Below are 17,096 nucleotides of genomic sequence, written 5' to 3' on the forward strand. Positions count from 1 at the left end.
GTCAAGGAGGAATTCCTGTGACCATTTTATCTGGCTCCACAAAGACTCTAAATGTCATTAGCTGAAGGAAATATGCATTGTGGAATTCCTGTTCTTATTGAATTCTGTAATAACTGTGATAGCTCTGGCAGAAATATGTCAAGCATGAAATTAGGGCTTCTACCACTGTGGTGCTGTTAAATTTTAAATTATAATTTTTTTTCGGAAGGAGCAATACTAAAGAAATGACATACTAAAAGACTACAGCTGATAAAGAAAATAACATAATGTATATGTGGATTCATGCAAGGCTGTTTATACAGCACTTAGACTACAAGCTCCATCACCTTTCTGTATAGAAGGACGATTTATTACATGGTTTTTCAACCCACCTGTGTTCTTCAAGTGTTCTTTTGGTCAGTTCTGGTTTTACACATCGTTTCACCTCTTGTTGCTGTGAAACAACCTTGATCTTATTTCGGAGAGATATGATGAAAACTTCACCTCGGAGTGCACAGGAAGAGCCACAGAGCCATGGCAACAGAAGCGCGCGAGTCACACTCGTGAAATGAAGTAGGATATATAGAGGAGCTGTTTGCCAAGAATAAGCCTGACGTGCGCCAAAAAGCCGAGCCTTTTCTGCTGACACTGCTCCTGCCTCTAACATCTCTCTTCTACCTTCTCATCTCCCCCATCTTTCCACCTCTTTACTCAAACTCGCCCTTCATTCCTTCATGCCTGCCCCCCCTTGCCATGTGTGTACGCTCTCCTTTCTCCTCCCTCTCTCTTCTCAGATTATGGTGTTGACGGATCCGGAGTTTGAAAGCAGCGTGCTCATCAGCTCTGATGAGGGAGCCAGTTACCAGAAGTACCGCCTCACTTTCTACGTCCTGAGCCTTTTGTTCCACCCCACCGAGGAGGACTGGGCCTTGGCCTACAGTCACGACCAGAAGGTCAGATTGCGCTTGATGTTGTATCTCTTTTCTGTCCTCGCCACAATTAGCTGCATGTGATTTACTTACAGCCGTCTCTACCTTTGTGTTGCCCACAGTACATATTCACTAGGGCCTGCAATTTTCATCAATTGGGCTAATAACCTGATAGTATAGGCCATTCATTCACTGGCTGAATATGAATTAGAATGTACAATAATAAAGGTGGTGCAGTGGTTAGCACTGCTGCCTCACAGCAACAGGATCGCAGGTTCAAATCCCAGCTTGGGGCTCATCTGTGTGGAGTTTGCATGTTCTCCCCGTGTTAGCGTGGGTTTTCTCTGGGGTCTCCGGTTTCCTCCCAAAGACATGCAGGTTCATTGTTGACTCTAAATGTCCCGTAGGTGTGAATGTGAGCGTGAATGGTTTTCTGTCTCTATGTGTCAGCCCTTCCGCCTCAAAGAGTCTTACAGTAGCTTATGATTTCCTTTCTTTTCTTTTCTTGGAAATGACTGTGTCATTTGGGATTTACAAGGAAAACAGACACAATGTTCTGATACACTGCCTGTAGACAAAGTGCAACATTTTTGTATGTTCAATTGACCTGCCGTGCACTCATTAAAATACTCTAGGTTCAGATAGCTTAGCATTTAATTGGAATTATTGGAAGTGTGCAAATTGAACAATGTCTCCATTTTACTCACAATTAGTGCCACATTATACATGGTTCTTTAAAAGAACCTTCCTAGAAAATTATTAGAATCATTATTTACAAACTTTCCTTGTGAAACATTTGCAGGAAGGAAGGAATGACTCGACAGTGACTGAAACGGGTATTTATGTTAAAAAAAAACAGAAGCTCAGAGCCGCAGAGTGGTGACTAGGGCACCACTGTGTTGTACTGATGGAAATTATGCTGTGGGAATGTACACAATGCACCATGCAAGCCATTACAGCACAGGAACTAGTCATTTGTTTATTAGCTCTGGCTTTATTTTGGACTCTCCCTTTTGTTGTCTGACAGAGACTCACTTATTATTTCAGCCCCGGCTGTCACTGCAGTTGAGAGGTAATGGTACATTATTACATATCGGTGCCTTAAAGTGATTCTTAGCCTCCCATATCCCTTACCAGGTGTCACCTTCACTGGGCTTTGTCACACTGTTTGGAGCTCTGCACACCATCTTCACACAGTGCCTAAGATTGTACCCAGCCATTAAGGTCAATGACTCTGACCTGAGAGCCAAAGCCATCGCCCTGCAGGGGGGGACATGGTGCAGGAGGGTGATGATTGGTGAACAGTGGTGGCTGTATCAAACCTGTCAACGATAAAGCTCTGAAAAGGTTCTCACCGCATGGACAAATGTCAGGGGTTTTTCTTGGCAGAGTGGATTTACGGCATTTAAGTATGTATTCTCACATCGATGGGTGAACAATTAAATATAAACTAGAAAGGTGCACTCAGTAGAGTGCAGCTCTCCGCCAGGTGTGTCTGCAACGGCCAAAGCTGTGTTATTTGATTGAATGAATACAAACCACAATTGTCACCACAATCAGACCAGATCTGGGTAGAATAGGACCAGTTCTGAGTGGATAAAAACTAGATCTAGGTAGATTGGGGCCAGAAATGGGTAGGATAGAACCAGATCTGGGTAGAATATAAGAATCACATCAGATCTGGGTAGAATAGGACCAGATCAGGGTAAACAAAGACTATATCTTGGTAGAATAGGACCAGATCTGGGTAAACAAAGACCATATCTTGGTAGAATAGAACCAGATCTGGGTAGAATAGAACCAGATCTGGGTAGAATAGGACCAGATCTGGGTAGAATCACACCAGATCTGGGTAGAATAGCACCAGATCTGGGTAAACAAAGACCATATCTTGGTAGAATAGGACCAGATCTGGGTAGAATAGGACCAGATCTGGGAATCGGACTAGATCTGGGTAGAATAGGACCAGATCTGGGTAGAATAGGACCAGACCTGTGCAGCAAAACTGCAGTTCACTGTGTAACTCTTCATGTTGACTGTTTTAACGCTTCCTCTGAACAGAAAGTAATAGTAGTAGAAATAAGAGTCCAAACAAACTGAAGCAGTTGTTGATAATCACATGCAGTTTGGGGGCAAGTTATAGTCAAGTCAGCACACTGACACACTGACAGCTGTTGTTGCCTGTTGGGCTGCAGTTTGCCATGTTATGATTTGAGCATATTGTTTTATGCTAAATGCAGTACCTGTGAGGGTTTCTGGACAATATTTGTCATTGTTTTCTGTTGTTAATTGATTTCCAATAATAAACATATACATACATTTGCATAAAGCAAGTATATTTGGCCACTCTCATGTTGATAAGAGTATTAAATATTTGACAAATCTCCCTATTAAGGTACATTTTGAACAGATACAGTAAAAAAATTTGCGATTCTTTTGCGATGAATCACGATTAACTATGGACAATCATGCTATTAATCGCAATTAAATATATATATATTTTTTTAAGTGTAAATCACTGCAACCACGAGAGGTTCTTAAGCATAAAGTCATAAATGAGCACAAAAAAAAGGCTGACGGGTCCAGCAGTATGCACGATTAGCTGTGGACAGACAGACAGACAGACAGACACAGAGATGAACACCCACGCACACAAAAACAACAATACATAATCTCCTAGCGGACATAATAAAAAAAAAAGAAAACATGCAGAATTAAACCTGTAGATTGTGTTAAGATGTTATGTTCCTTATTTTCATCTTTTTAATTATAATGTTTTATATTTAGTGGATGTTATGACTCTTGCTAATTGGGTAGCAGCTGTGATTTGCTTTCCTCTTCTGGAGTCTCGCATCTGCTTCTAAATCTTATTATCACACATTAAGCATTCTGTCACAGAAAGCAAAAAAAAGTCACAAGGAACTTAACTTTACTTTGAGCTCTGCTACTTTTTGCTCCAGAAATTAAAAACTCAGCATGAACATTCTGCTTTGCTGCTATTTTAAAACTGCAAGAGGAAACTATTAAGATGAACAAGGCAGCCAGGTTCAAGAAGTTCAAATCCCTGTGAAGTCTGGGTAGGAGTAGTTGAAAGGAGAGGTGCTGTCTGCCTTCAGCCAAGGTTCCGGGCAAAACATAAAATTATTCTGATGGATTGCAGGGAGTAAAAAACTACTCATCAGTCACTGCTGTTATACTATTCCAAAACAGTCTTTTCCTAATGTTAATTAAAAACAGCCCATAGCAGCTTACATTATCTATAAAGATTACAGCGTATAGAAAATATGAGGTTGTGTCTGACTCGCCCATGAAATAGACTCGCAAAATCAATGACGGTAACAGCTATTGATCTCACTGATTAAATACATCTCAGTCATGAAGGTGGGGGTATGCATCATGCAGCAGAACAGAAAGTTCAAGAAGGTGGAGGCAGCTGAGACTCGGATTTGGCAACTCAACGTTAACAACGAGGTCAGCGCGTGCAATGAAGATTACAGGTATTATGAGGATATGACTAATGTGGCTATAATGTGCATCATCAGTACATGTAGGTTGTCCATAAGCCTGACCCACAAAATATGTCCGTTGTGCCAATTTGGAGGGACCATGTCTCATCGTGATTTTTTTTTTTAAAGGTTTATACCCCGAGTGTTGGAAAATACATGTTAGCATTGCAGCAATGGTAGCTTTCTATGTGCTATCACTCCCTTTTTTCATCATTCCATCATTATAATTTTCCCATGTTTTTTGCCATTTAAAGGTCCAATATTATAAAAAATTTAGATAATCATGTTTTTTTTATTACAAAGCAGACTTAAGTCTTATGTAAATACTGTGAAAGTATCGAAACGGTCAATCCACAGGGAAATACACACAGCCCGTATTCAGAAACTCTGTATTTGAAACAAGCTGTCAGGAATTCTGTCCATTTGTGATGTCACAAATATAAAATATTTAGACCCTTTACACAGATTTAAATGTAAACATCCTATATGTGTCCCAGTTTATTCCTGGTTGCAGTGAATGTCATCAGCTGACAGGACGTGCACATGGACCCAAGCTGTTGCCTTGCAACGCAATTCTGTTGCAATTTCGTTGCAATTCCGTCGAAATGCGCTAAAACAGAGCGTTTAAAGGTCCCATATTATAAAAAGTGAGATTTTCCGTTTTTTTATCATAAAGCAGGCTTAAGTCCTATATAAATACTGTGAAAGTATCGAAACGCTCAATCCACAGGGAAATACACACAGCCCCATATTCAGAAACTCTGCATTTGAAACAAGCCGTCAGGATTTGTCTCCATTTGTGATGTCACAAATATACAATATTTAGACCATTACAGAGTTTTAAATTTAAACATTCTAAATGTGTCCCAGTTTATTCCTGGTTACATATAAATGGACCCAAGCTGTTGCCTAGCAACGCAATTCTGTTGCAATTCCATCGCAATTCCGTCAAAATGCGCTAAAACTGAGCCTTTCAGACAGAGGATAAATACGGGCATATTCAGGGCAACAGTATGAGGAAAATAAAGGTTTTTTTGAACATCACAGCATGTAAACATGTTCTAGTCAAAACACAAAATGCAAGTATCAACCTCAAAATGAGCACAATATTGGACCTTCAAGACAGGGTAAATACAGGTATATTCAGGCTGACAGTATGAGGAAAACAAAAGTTTTTTTGGACATTACAGCATGTAATCATGTTCTAGTAGAAACACAAAATACAAGTATTATCTTGAACATGAGAATAATATGGGACCTTCAACATAAAATATAAACAATACACATACATTATATCTATTGTATCTATATACATGTTGTATCTATCTATATATAGATAGATACAATATAAAAGAGGGTAAACAACACAGAATATCATGAATATTTTATATAATAATTAATACAAAATTTAATTTATTTGCACCAAAAAGCAGCAGGCCCAGGTATGATTATCCCCTCTGCTGGACCTATTTCCGAATGTGTTATCCACATACTGCAACCACCTCCCCGGGGCTGTTGTTGCAAATAAAGAATATGTTCGTCATCTAGTTAGTTAAAAGTGGTTTACACAGATATTACCGGTCGCTTAATTCAATCCGATTTCCCCCTCGCAGGCTTCGTCCCGACCGTCGAGCCAGCAGCGAGAAGCTCTAATATGCTCATTTTCAGCTCGTAACCGGCTAATAGTTTTCAGACTGGGTCACTCTGAATTTAATCAGCTGTAAGTTGGTGCTTAGCCATGGTTAAGTGTAGCCCCGAGGACTTAACTTTGAGGCAGGAGTGAGAAACTCTTTAGTGAGACATCAGAATGCATGTCAGGACAAATAGGCTGGAGTAAAGTATTTGTTGTACTCCTTGATTCTCTTTTAAGACTTTTTTTTTTTAATTAACATTCAGTTCAGTCCCCCCTCCTTGAATAAATGGAGGTATTTTTAGATTTAGAACTCCTGGTGACATTTCCAGGCTCTTAGCTCGTGACTGCGAGGCCTTTGTGGAGACAATTACTCATTGATGTAGTCCCAAGTTGGCCTCTGAGAATAAGGCCAGTGTTGGTGCTGCCAAGTGAGTGAGTTATGTAAACAGGCCGACTCAGAAGAACAGTAGACGCAAGAAGCTAGAATAAATAGGAGTTGTCTTATTTTATTCCCTGTGAAGCATCTGAGCTACCAGTCGACTGGGTGTTAGGGCATCTTGCCTAACAAAAAATAAATCTTTTTTTTGTTTTCCTTTTGACAAAAGCCCAGACAAGAACGAGCTGCTTTTTCTAATTTCCTCACTTATTCATGAGAGGCTTCTTTGCCCTGTAGCTGTCTGATGGTGTGCTGGCAGATATTTAGTAGCATTTGAGGGATACTGCAGAGAAATACATGTCTCCAAACAGGAAGAAAAACGATGAATATTTCCCTTTATGTTACTTGCGTTGGTTATTGTAGGGATTTTGCAAACAGAATTGTTTCTATCACAGTAATGAATATTACCATACCACTGCCTACGCCTCAGCAAACTTGAGAGACAAGGCCGTGACTCTCTAATGGACTGTGTAGTAATTACTGTAACTCATCCAATAATTGCGTCGGAGACAAGAGTACATGCTGCACACTGTAATCAAACATTTGCAATCAGCTATTTCCTCATGTGAATTTCTGACCTATGACAGAATGGAATAATTTCCCAGCTATTATTTGTCGTTAATCATCATCATTTTTATTACCATCATAATGACTGCCCATATTACTTGTGTTGATGTTTTTAAAGAGTAATCCAGTGCGTCGGCATTGCACTTCCATAAAGTTGTGAGTGACAGATTAAAAGATGAGTGGTCAAAAATTGGTGCAGCATTGTCCAAGATATCCTGACATTTAGTCCCTAAGGAGGTTCAAGCTCTGAAAAAAATGTAATCCTACACTTCCCATAATTCAACTTGGTAGCATCTTTTATCAGACTCACAACTGCTTTCAAACTCCACATCCCAAGTTTGTAACGTATCTTTTTAACCAAGACTAATGGGCAATTTTTTTATTTTTATTTTTATTTCGTGAAACAAGACAAGACAGGTGATACTTGACAAAACAATAAAATACATCAGGTGACATGACAGGATAAACTCGACTGGGCAAACCTAACGAAAGAAACAAAATGAGACAATTTACGGATGTTGGTGGAGGGAGGGGGGTGTTATCGACAGTGCAGGTACGACAATGTTATGATATTTTGTATTTATTTGTATTTGTATTATTTTTTGATTTCCAAACTTTTTATTAATTTTATTTCATTTCATTTCATTTCTTTATATCTTTAATTATTTTTTACAGGACGTCAGGCTGACTAATGGGCAAATTCACAAAGAGTGGATTGCGGCCGCTGATAGCACCATGAATTGCGCATCATTTGTAACCATTATCTGCCCCGTCTCAAGGTCTGAATCACAACAGATATATTGCGCTAATGATAGCCTATTACAGCGCAAACACGCCCACAAAGTTTTGAAGCTGAGTGCAATTTGCCCTTTTTTGCGTCTGATTGCAATTATCCAATGTTGCAAATGTGTTTGAGGCCAATGCATCGGCTGTGAGGAGTGAGAGAGAGTCAGTCTGAGCCACAGGTCTTGTCAGGAGGGCCACTTCCATCCAAACCTCCTGAGGACAATTAAGAGAAAGGAACGGGAAAAATGTAAGCCCATGATTTGAGAAAGGAGGGAGAGGGAAGAAATAATTTGTTCTTTTGTTTATATAAGAATTTTTGATTCTTTTTTTTTTTCTTTTTTTCTCATGTATTTTCATATATGACATGTCGGGGAGATTTATTCATGTAATTTTTATGACACAACTGTCATAGCATCCCAAAATAAATGAGTTTGAGCGGGGTGGGAGACCCCCTCATGAATGCGCTTCAGTTACCACCAACACTCTGAAGACGCTAATAGATCACTTTCACTGTCTGCTTGCTGTGAACCGCTCGCAGTAAAAATAGGCAAATCTCTAGAAGAGACGCAGCCGAGTCGCGCATGCAGGCCGCGGGCTGTGTTGCCGCTCTAACTTGTCAACATGGACGCTGAATAAAAAAAACAAAAACAGGTTCTGCAGCCGCTATGCGCTGCTGACATTCCCTGTGTGGCCCGAGTTTAAGCATTTTCGGGAGCAGTGGGCTGCAGTAGGATTCATCCTGTGGGGACCATGGATACCTGGATATCTGTACCAAATTTTCATGGCAACACATCAAATAGGTTTTGAGATATTTCACTTCAAACCTCTCTGGGGAAACATTCTTTCATGGAGATTCATTCAATAGTTTTGAGATCTTGTGTTGGACCACCAGACCCACTGACATTGCCATACTTAAAGCCAGGCAGCTAGTGTGATAATACGATACGATAATACTTTTGTATTGTCGGACAGGTCTGAAATTTGTCTTGCATCACAGCAGCACACATGGCTCAAAAGCTTGTAGTTTCCAAGCCAAAATAACCCTTAATGACATAATCAGGGTCACTTTGTCAGACTTGACAAAGTCATAAAAGACATTATACAACTCTTTTCTCAACTGAGTACTTTCAGTGACTATATGATGACATCATGTAAAACTACCTGACTGCACCTTTAACATAAATTTTTTTCCCTTGCATTTTGAATGATTTGGTTTCAGCTACGCCGCAAATAAATCCGCGACTGATATGTTTTGGTTTTACGCTCATGTTCTAAAAAATTTGCCCGTCAGGCACCTGTTGTGACTTCACCAGCACACTTCTGAACATCAGTCTGCCGCACGTGAGCAACCAAGACGCAGAATGCATACTTTCTGCTGGTCTGCTGCAGTCTAAACCAGTCTGCAGAAAACACAAGTTGAGCACTGACAAATTTAAATTCCCCGTCCTCACATTTCCTTTGAACCCCGAAGAAGCAAATAAAGAAACTTGCTCTTTAGAGAAACAATAGAGAACCACCAGTGTATATTCACAGTGTTGAGTTTAATGAGGACAGGGGCTTTCATGGTTCAGCTCTAACCTCATAAAGAGTCATCCGCATGGACATGTAGTGCAAATTCACGCTACACTGCAATTTCATTACCCTACAACACACCCTAGGTCTAGGCAAACATTTAATTTGTGTGTTTGTATTTCCACTGGAGGTGCAACAATCCATTAAGGCCGAGGCTGCTGTAGCGGGGAGCCGGTGTCTCTGCGGCTGCGGCGGCTATATTACTGAGTGTGAATTTCAACACATATGGGATTCAACCAAAGCTCTCCACGGCACGGAGTTGGCAACCTGCTCCAGATGGAAGGATTAATGTCATTAGGTAGGTGATGGATGGCTCAGAGTCAAACGGTAATAATACAATAGATCATGACTAAATGATCATAGAGGGAGCTGTCTTTGGCAGGTTAATTCTAGATGGCAGAAGAAGTATGCTTAGTATCGCAAAGAACAAAAAAGCATTGGCAGATTAGTCAGGGTCATAATTAATTTTGTGAAAATACATATGCATATGCATTTTATGTATGTGTAATATCAAACGGAGGGTAAAACATCATAATAAGCCTAGGATGTAGGAACATATGAAAACTTTACGATATAGGAACTTGAAAAAGAGGGAAAGACAACAGGTCAAGCATGGCTCGATTCATGAGGAAATGTTTGATTGTCGCGTCTTGCATGATGAAACAGGGAAAGGGGCTCTGAAATCAAAGGGAAATTATGGATACAGTGAAGCACTGATGGCTACATGGCAAGGAGAGGCAGGCACAACAGATGGAGTAACTCGTTCTGATGGAATAGCAGATATGTATTGTCACTCCGTTGTCAAAACAGCAGATGGAGGTGTGCTGCACAAGCCGACAGCGGAGCGTATCAACAGCAATGAGAGGAAACTTTTCTGCTACTTGGTAGGACCTTGCTAAAGATTATACTTCAGTCATTAACTCATTGATTTCATGGGAACAAAGCCACTCTTGGACAGTTGGCTGTTGTGCTCTATATGACTTTGTTTTTGTGCTGTTACCGTAACCTCCTATATTATAGGGTGAGTTGTGGTAAAGTGGGACACTGCCTAATGTGGGACAGCTAAGCTCCATTGGATGTAGGTCTTCCTCAAACCAATACAAGTCAATAAACTATTAATATTTAATGTATTTCTAATATGCCTAAATACTATAGTCTTTATTCATTATTCTTTATTTATGTATTATTATTTACATTATGTAAGGGATAATGTACAGCGAGTCGGTCATTGTTGTGAAAGAATCCCAGACAGGGCGATGCTGCAGAGGGGTCTTTCATCGCCCTGAAGGGGATTCTTTCACAACAATGACCCGCTAGATGTACATTATCCCGCTTATTACGCTGCTACTTACTGAAGAAATCAATAATTTGACACAAAAACGACAATCAGAGCTGCGCCCATAGCAACGGTCTGTTATAAAGAAATTACAGACTGCAGAACGCCGTGATTGACCAATCAGAATTGAGTATTCAACACAGCCATGTAATAATATTATTTATCTTATTGTTTGTTTGATGTTGTTGCGATTCTCCTTGTAATATCCACACATTAGCCTACAGGTTTTGTAACAGCAATAACATTGTAAGTAGTAAAATTACTGAACATGAGATTGCACATTTAGCCTGATGTGTTTCCTACATTAACTAAGGTGATTTTTAGGCCCTTTAACAGACTTATTTCAGTGTCCCACATTTCGGACATGACTGTCCCACATTACAAAATCAAGATTTGCCTGAGAAAACTTGGCATGACAGTACTGATATGTCTACAATTTCTTTTATGAGTGTGATATCTGCATTTCCTTTCTTTTTTTATTGTTTTGATTAGGACACATCTTGGGGATTTCGGAGTGGTACTGGGTTTGGATTTAATGTATTAGCTTCATATCACAATATATACCAGAAATCTGAAAAGCAAAATAATGTCCCACATTAGGCAAATTCACCCTACGATATTTACTAAGCACTATTTGGGGACAATATGGGTACAGCCTTTGTCCTGTTCTTAGCCAACATGCGTCTTGATGCGATCCAATCACGGCTCGAAGTACAGGTGTGAATGCATCTGAGACTCGTTGAGGACGCATCGAGATCCGATCACATTCACCACATTCGGAGGGGGTTTCGGCCACATTTGGCCACATTCTTAGCAGTGTGTACGCGTGTATGTGTCCTGGGCCATATAAAGGACTGCCTGCTCAACTGACATCCTCTGCATAAGTGGAAGTACATACCCATTCGCTGGCTTTGTCCACAACACAGGGAAATTTAGAAAAGCCCAAAGAGATATATTGCAAATGCATCAAACATGTTGGGCAATTTGGTTTGCCTGCAACACACCAAAGAATAGTCTTTAGTTTTTTAGTGGCATGGCGTGACTTTTCCATTTGGTGGGGCTACAGCCCTATAGGTGGCCAATGGACAATAACCTTATATGTTCATAAAACATATCCGAATTGACGAATATGTAGGATAATACTACTACAGCGTTTTTGGTCTTTGCAAATGGAAAATGATGTACGAGAGAGATCCAATCACAAGTGGTCATTCGAGACGCATGTGGAGAGGCATTCTAATGCCTCTCCACATGCGAAAATGTGAAACTGACATTCTTCGAGCTGTCCACTTGCGTTTCTATCACCCAAGACGCATGTTAATGCCAGGTCTGAACAGGGCATCTGGGAAAGTTCTGATGAAGCATACTGGCAGCTTAACCCTATAACAGATTAACCACACATGCTGCCATGACAAATTAAGACCCGGCAAAGGCTATGCTAAATTCCATTCTACAGTATAGTTAGCTAGAACGCTGTGTGGCAGACCACAGTGATTTCTTCATTGTATGCAGGACCAGTCTCTTTGCCCTTAGTAAACACCCTGTGTCCTCTGAAGGTGTTTAGAATTCACCGGCTGAAGGAGCAGCCTTTGATATTTCAACATCCGTTGTAACCTTTACATGTTGCTTGCATGGCCGCCGCTCTCCTAGAGCCGCGTGGCCCTGTCAGTCCACTTTTAGCTCTTCACAGAAGATAAACATTGCTGTCAAGGTGGAGGAGATAGAGAAAAGAGGCTGAAGGTGAGGCGACTGTTAGCAGGTGTGTGTGTGTGTGTGTGTGTGTGTGTGTGTGTGTGTGTGTGTGTGTGTGTGTGTGTGTGAGGTGTCAGAGGAGGGTGGGGGTGAGAGAAAGGTAGGGACGAAGGAACAGAGGGAAGGGAATGAACCAATAAATGAGAGCAAATGAAGATTGATGGATCGTGCTCAGGTCCTTATTAAATAACTCATTTCTATCTGCTATAGAGACTTCGCTGACATCCTCTGTTGGCGCGGCAACAGGTGAATAGATATCAGTTCATCTGTCTGTTTGGCCTGTATATCAGCTTGTTTGTTGGCCTGCTGTGTTATTCCCTCATCCGACGCTGCGGCCGAGCCAACCCTGATATGACACACTGGGTTAAAATCACTTCTTAGAATCAAACCCTTTATCATTTCATCACATCGACGGGGATGAGGGAAAACACCGGAGCGGTTTGCAAATTCTGTGGGAGTTGATGTGACAATTTAAATCCTTGACTCCTCTTGTCTCTGTGGCGACTGGCAGCAGGATGGGTCTTCTCTGAGCTGTTCTCTCGCCGTGAGGAGTCGATGTGTATGTTTTTTGGGCTACGGGGCAATTATGACATTTATTTTAGTCACCGTCATCCCACAAGCGACCTTGTCAGTGTATGGGAACACGGGGCGGCAGGGGGCCTGCAAAACATAATTTACCAAAGCTTGACTGGAAAGCTCAGCTGTGCTGCTAACCTGCTACCACAAAACCTTCTTGACCTTGGTCGAAAGCTCCAGATCAGGTGCACTCAACTTCAATGCATTTTACTTGTAATGGAGCATTTTCATATGGCAGTGCTGCTACTTTCAGGATCTGAATACTTCCCTCTAACCCTCCACGTTGCTGGTTATGTGCTCACCGTCTCCTTTTGCTTCTTACTCTAGCTCATATCTATTGTCACTATAATTGTTGACGGACACTTTTTGTCCTGTTTGACAGAGTGCCTTGGTGTGTTTGCTTCATATTTGTAGTGTGTGCCTGATTAGTTATGAAGCTTAGAGAGATTATGAACCTACAGCAAGTGAAGAGAATTTTGTTCTCCAAGTTAGTCCTTCAAACAACGCTTACCCTTAAAGCCTCATCCAAATCAGGAACGTCAGGAGCGCGTGGCGGCTGCGTTACCTGTTGTTTTTTATTTCAGCGTCCGTGTTATCAGGTTAGTGCAGCCACACTGCCCGACTGACATGCGCGTTAGACTGCGTGTCTTCTAGAGATTTGAGGTCTCGCCTATTTTTGACGCGTGCCGCGCGGTTCACAGCAACAACAGACAGTGAAAGTGATCTATTGACAGAATATTGACATCATATCATCAACATTACTACAGTTTCAATGTCCAGACATCTGTAGAATATTTCACGGAGAGTGAAGGTGATCTATTGACTGTATATTGACATCATATCAGCAAGACTTAACTACAGTTCCGATGTCTATCTGTAGAATAAGTTACGGAGATGATAAAAAGTAAATACTTATTTTTAAATCAACATTTCCTGCCCTCATTTCAAAATAAAAGCCCTCAAGTGTTTTTTCTGTGGCCAGAATTCCTTTATTTGTTAACATGAGGCTTTTATTCTGAAATATGTGCAGGACAGTGTTGTAAAACATGCAGTGACTTGGAGAGCTCCATGAATGAATAAAGTGCAGGGTTTAAATCACCACTTCCTGCTTTCATTTAGAAATATAAGCCCCCTCAAACTTTTTTTCTGTGGACAGAATTCCTTAATTTTTTTAACACAAGGCTTTTATTCTGAAATATGTGCCGGACAAGCAGTGACTTGCAGAATTCCATGAATGAATACAGTACAACATATACAGGTTTTAATTGTGGATTATTACTATTATTTAGAAATGACCACATGTTTCTTAACCTTTCTCTCTCTAAAATAAATATAAATAACATTTATAATGAAATTAAATGGCCATTATGAAAGGCAAACTCTACGTAGAAAGAAAGAGCTGACTGCAGCAACTGCAGCAGCAGAAACGCAGCATACACGCAGCTGAAACACAGCTGGTGTGAACACCCAACGCGCGACTCACGCAGCCACTGCGCGCTCCTGACGTTCCCAGTGTGGATGAGTCGTAGTATACTTCAAGTTTATCTTATGAAGTATACTTAAGTAGAGTTCAAGTATAAATTTCCCAAGTATACTTTATGTAGTAAGTATGCTAATATCAATATACTAGTAGAATACTTAAAAGTGAATTGTTTTAATAGTTCTTTGGACTAAATTGGCCAACATTTTAGTTTATAAAAGTATAGACTTCATTTTACAGGTCCGCAAATTTCATGGTAAGTAGGTGATAATTCGCAGGTAGCGCATTCCAAATTTCTTTGAAATTACCCCTATATATTACCTAAAAATGTATTGAAAAATTACCCCAACTTTATTTAAGAATTATATTTCCCAAAGCAGGTAGTAAACTGTGTCTGGTAAGGCTATGAGTTGTTAACCCCCAAATTCTGTTTGTATTTCTGAATCTGTACATCACTGCCTATCACAAGCAGGTAAGGACGAATTAGAACCCTTCTCTCGGTAAATATCAAAACTGAGCCCCTCTACACTATGTCCTTTTAAAAGAATGTAGGCCTAATTACAATAAATTAAATTGGTAGAATTAAATAAAATATTTTAATCGCTAATTATCAACTGTTTATTGGGAAATAGAATAGAATTCTACAATTATTTGGATGTAATTTTCAAGAAATATCAAAGAAATTGCATACTGATTATCATCTACTTACCAGTAAACAGTGGTCCTGGGAATAAAGCGTTTGTAATTATGCCTAGCAATTAATTTATTATATAAACTGCCAGCTAGTAAGTATCTGCTTTGGGAAATAGCAGAATATTAAAAATTAAATAATTTTGAGTTAAATAAAGGGGTAATTTCAAATGCGTTACTAGCTAATCATCACCTACTTACCATGAAATCTGCAGACCGAAGTATACTTCTAAATGCACTTTAAATGTAAGAATAGTAAACTTTGAGTACACAACTAGTTTACATTTAAGTCATATTTTGTTCTACAACTATATTATAAGTGTGTACAGACAGTTTACTGGTTTTATACTTGTAATTGTACTACTTCAATAATTCATGGGACTAAATAGGCCCACTTTTTAGTTTATAAAAGTATACTTTAAAGTATACTCTCAGTAAATTACTAGTTAAATAGTTTTTATATTACAAGTATACTACCTTGTACTTTTCTTAAGAAAATCTTGATCAAAAGATTAAGTACAAGTATAAGCCAAGTATACTTTTGTTAAGTATATCTCTGATAAGTACATAAAAAGAATACTAAAGGTAGACTCTCTTATTTAAAGGTCCCATATCGTGCTTATTTTCAGGTTTATACTTGTATTTTGTGTTTACTAGAACATGTTTACATGCTGTAATGTTAAAAAAAATCTTTATTTTCCTCATACTGTCTGCCCGAATATACCTGTATTTACCCTCTGTCAGAAACACTCTGTTTTAGTGTATTTAAATGGAATTGCAACGGAATTGCAACCGAATTGTGTTGCCTGGCAACAGTTTGGGTCCATGTTTACTTCCTGTCAGCTGATGTTATTTACATACACTGCAACCAGGAATAAACTGGGACACATTTAGAACGTTTACGTTTAAAACCGTGTAATGGTCTTAATATTGTATATTTGTGACATCACAAATGGACAGAAATCCTAACGGCTTGTTTCAAAAGCAAAATTTCTGAATACGGGCTGTGTGTATTTCTCTTTATATTAAGTGCTTTGATACTTTAACAGTATATATAAAGCACTTAAACCTGCTTTTTAATATAAAAGACATGAAAATCTTACTTTTTACAATATGGGACCTTTAAAGTTTAAAATAATACTAATAGCACACTTGAATAAACTTCTTTTTGGTAAGGGTCTTCTCATGCCTGGTGCCATTTTATAGGGTTACTTATGTTGCCTGGAAGGAAGCATTGCCTGAAAGGTGTTAAATTTGAAATCCACAGCATTAATATAACAACAAACAGCTATTGTCTATGTAAAGATATAGTAGAGTGATGTCTACCTGAGCAGAAAATGAAGTCACTGTGTTGTGTGAATTATTTGCAGGTGGCTATTCTGCATTTCCGTGTTGTTTTATCCGCCATGCCCCCCGGGGTGTAAAGGCCTTTAGAGTCATCAGGGCAACAATATATTTATTTTTTCCTGTTGTAAATCCACCCCAGGTAACATACAAGCAAATGTTTTTGTTGATTTAATTTGATTATGCAGTATGAATTATTCAACATGCTCCCAATGACTCCCGTTCATTCAGTGTTCAGTGGTGGTAAAATTGTGCTGATGTTTGAACTGACTCGAGCTTCCTCTGGTCTACTTGCAAATCATTATGCAAAAATAAAAACAATCATTAGATTGTTGTTTCAAAGGGATATTTTTTTCCTCTTATACCTCCTTTTATTCAGTGCTATACAGTTCATCTGGGGCTGTTTGGTTAACCTCAAACACAAACAAAAGCATTTTTAGCAACATTGTGTAAAAATCAATTTTTTCCTGTAGTTAACCAGGTTCCTTCGGGGTGTGACCTGTTTGTTTA

At 39.5% G+C, this 17,096-nt stretch overlaps 1 protein-coding gene across 1 annotated transcript in view; it reads left to right on the plus strand.

Moving 5' to 3' along the window:
- Positions 1-17,096, plus strand: part of sorcs3a (sortilin related VPS10 domain containing receptor 3a) — a 290,914-nt gene that overhangs the window by 162,306 nt on the left and 111,512 nt on the right. Inside the window, exon 4 of the mRNA XM_074631018.1 lies at positions 774-932. Within this exon, the coding sequence (XP_074487119.1) occupies positions 774-932 (159 nt within the window). The remainder of the gene's footprint in view (positions 1-773; positions 933-17,096) is intronic.

The sequence above is a fragment of the Sebastes fasciatus genome, chromosome 3 (assembly GCF_043250625.1).
Source record: "Sebastes fasciatus isolate fSebFas1 chromosome 3, fSebFas1.pri, whole genome shotgun sequence".
Taxonomy (NCBI): domain Eukaryota; kingdom Metazoa; phylum Chordata; class Actinopteri; order Perciformes; family Sebastidae; genus Sebastes; species Sebastes fasciatus.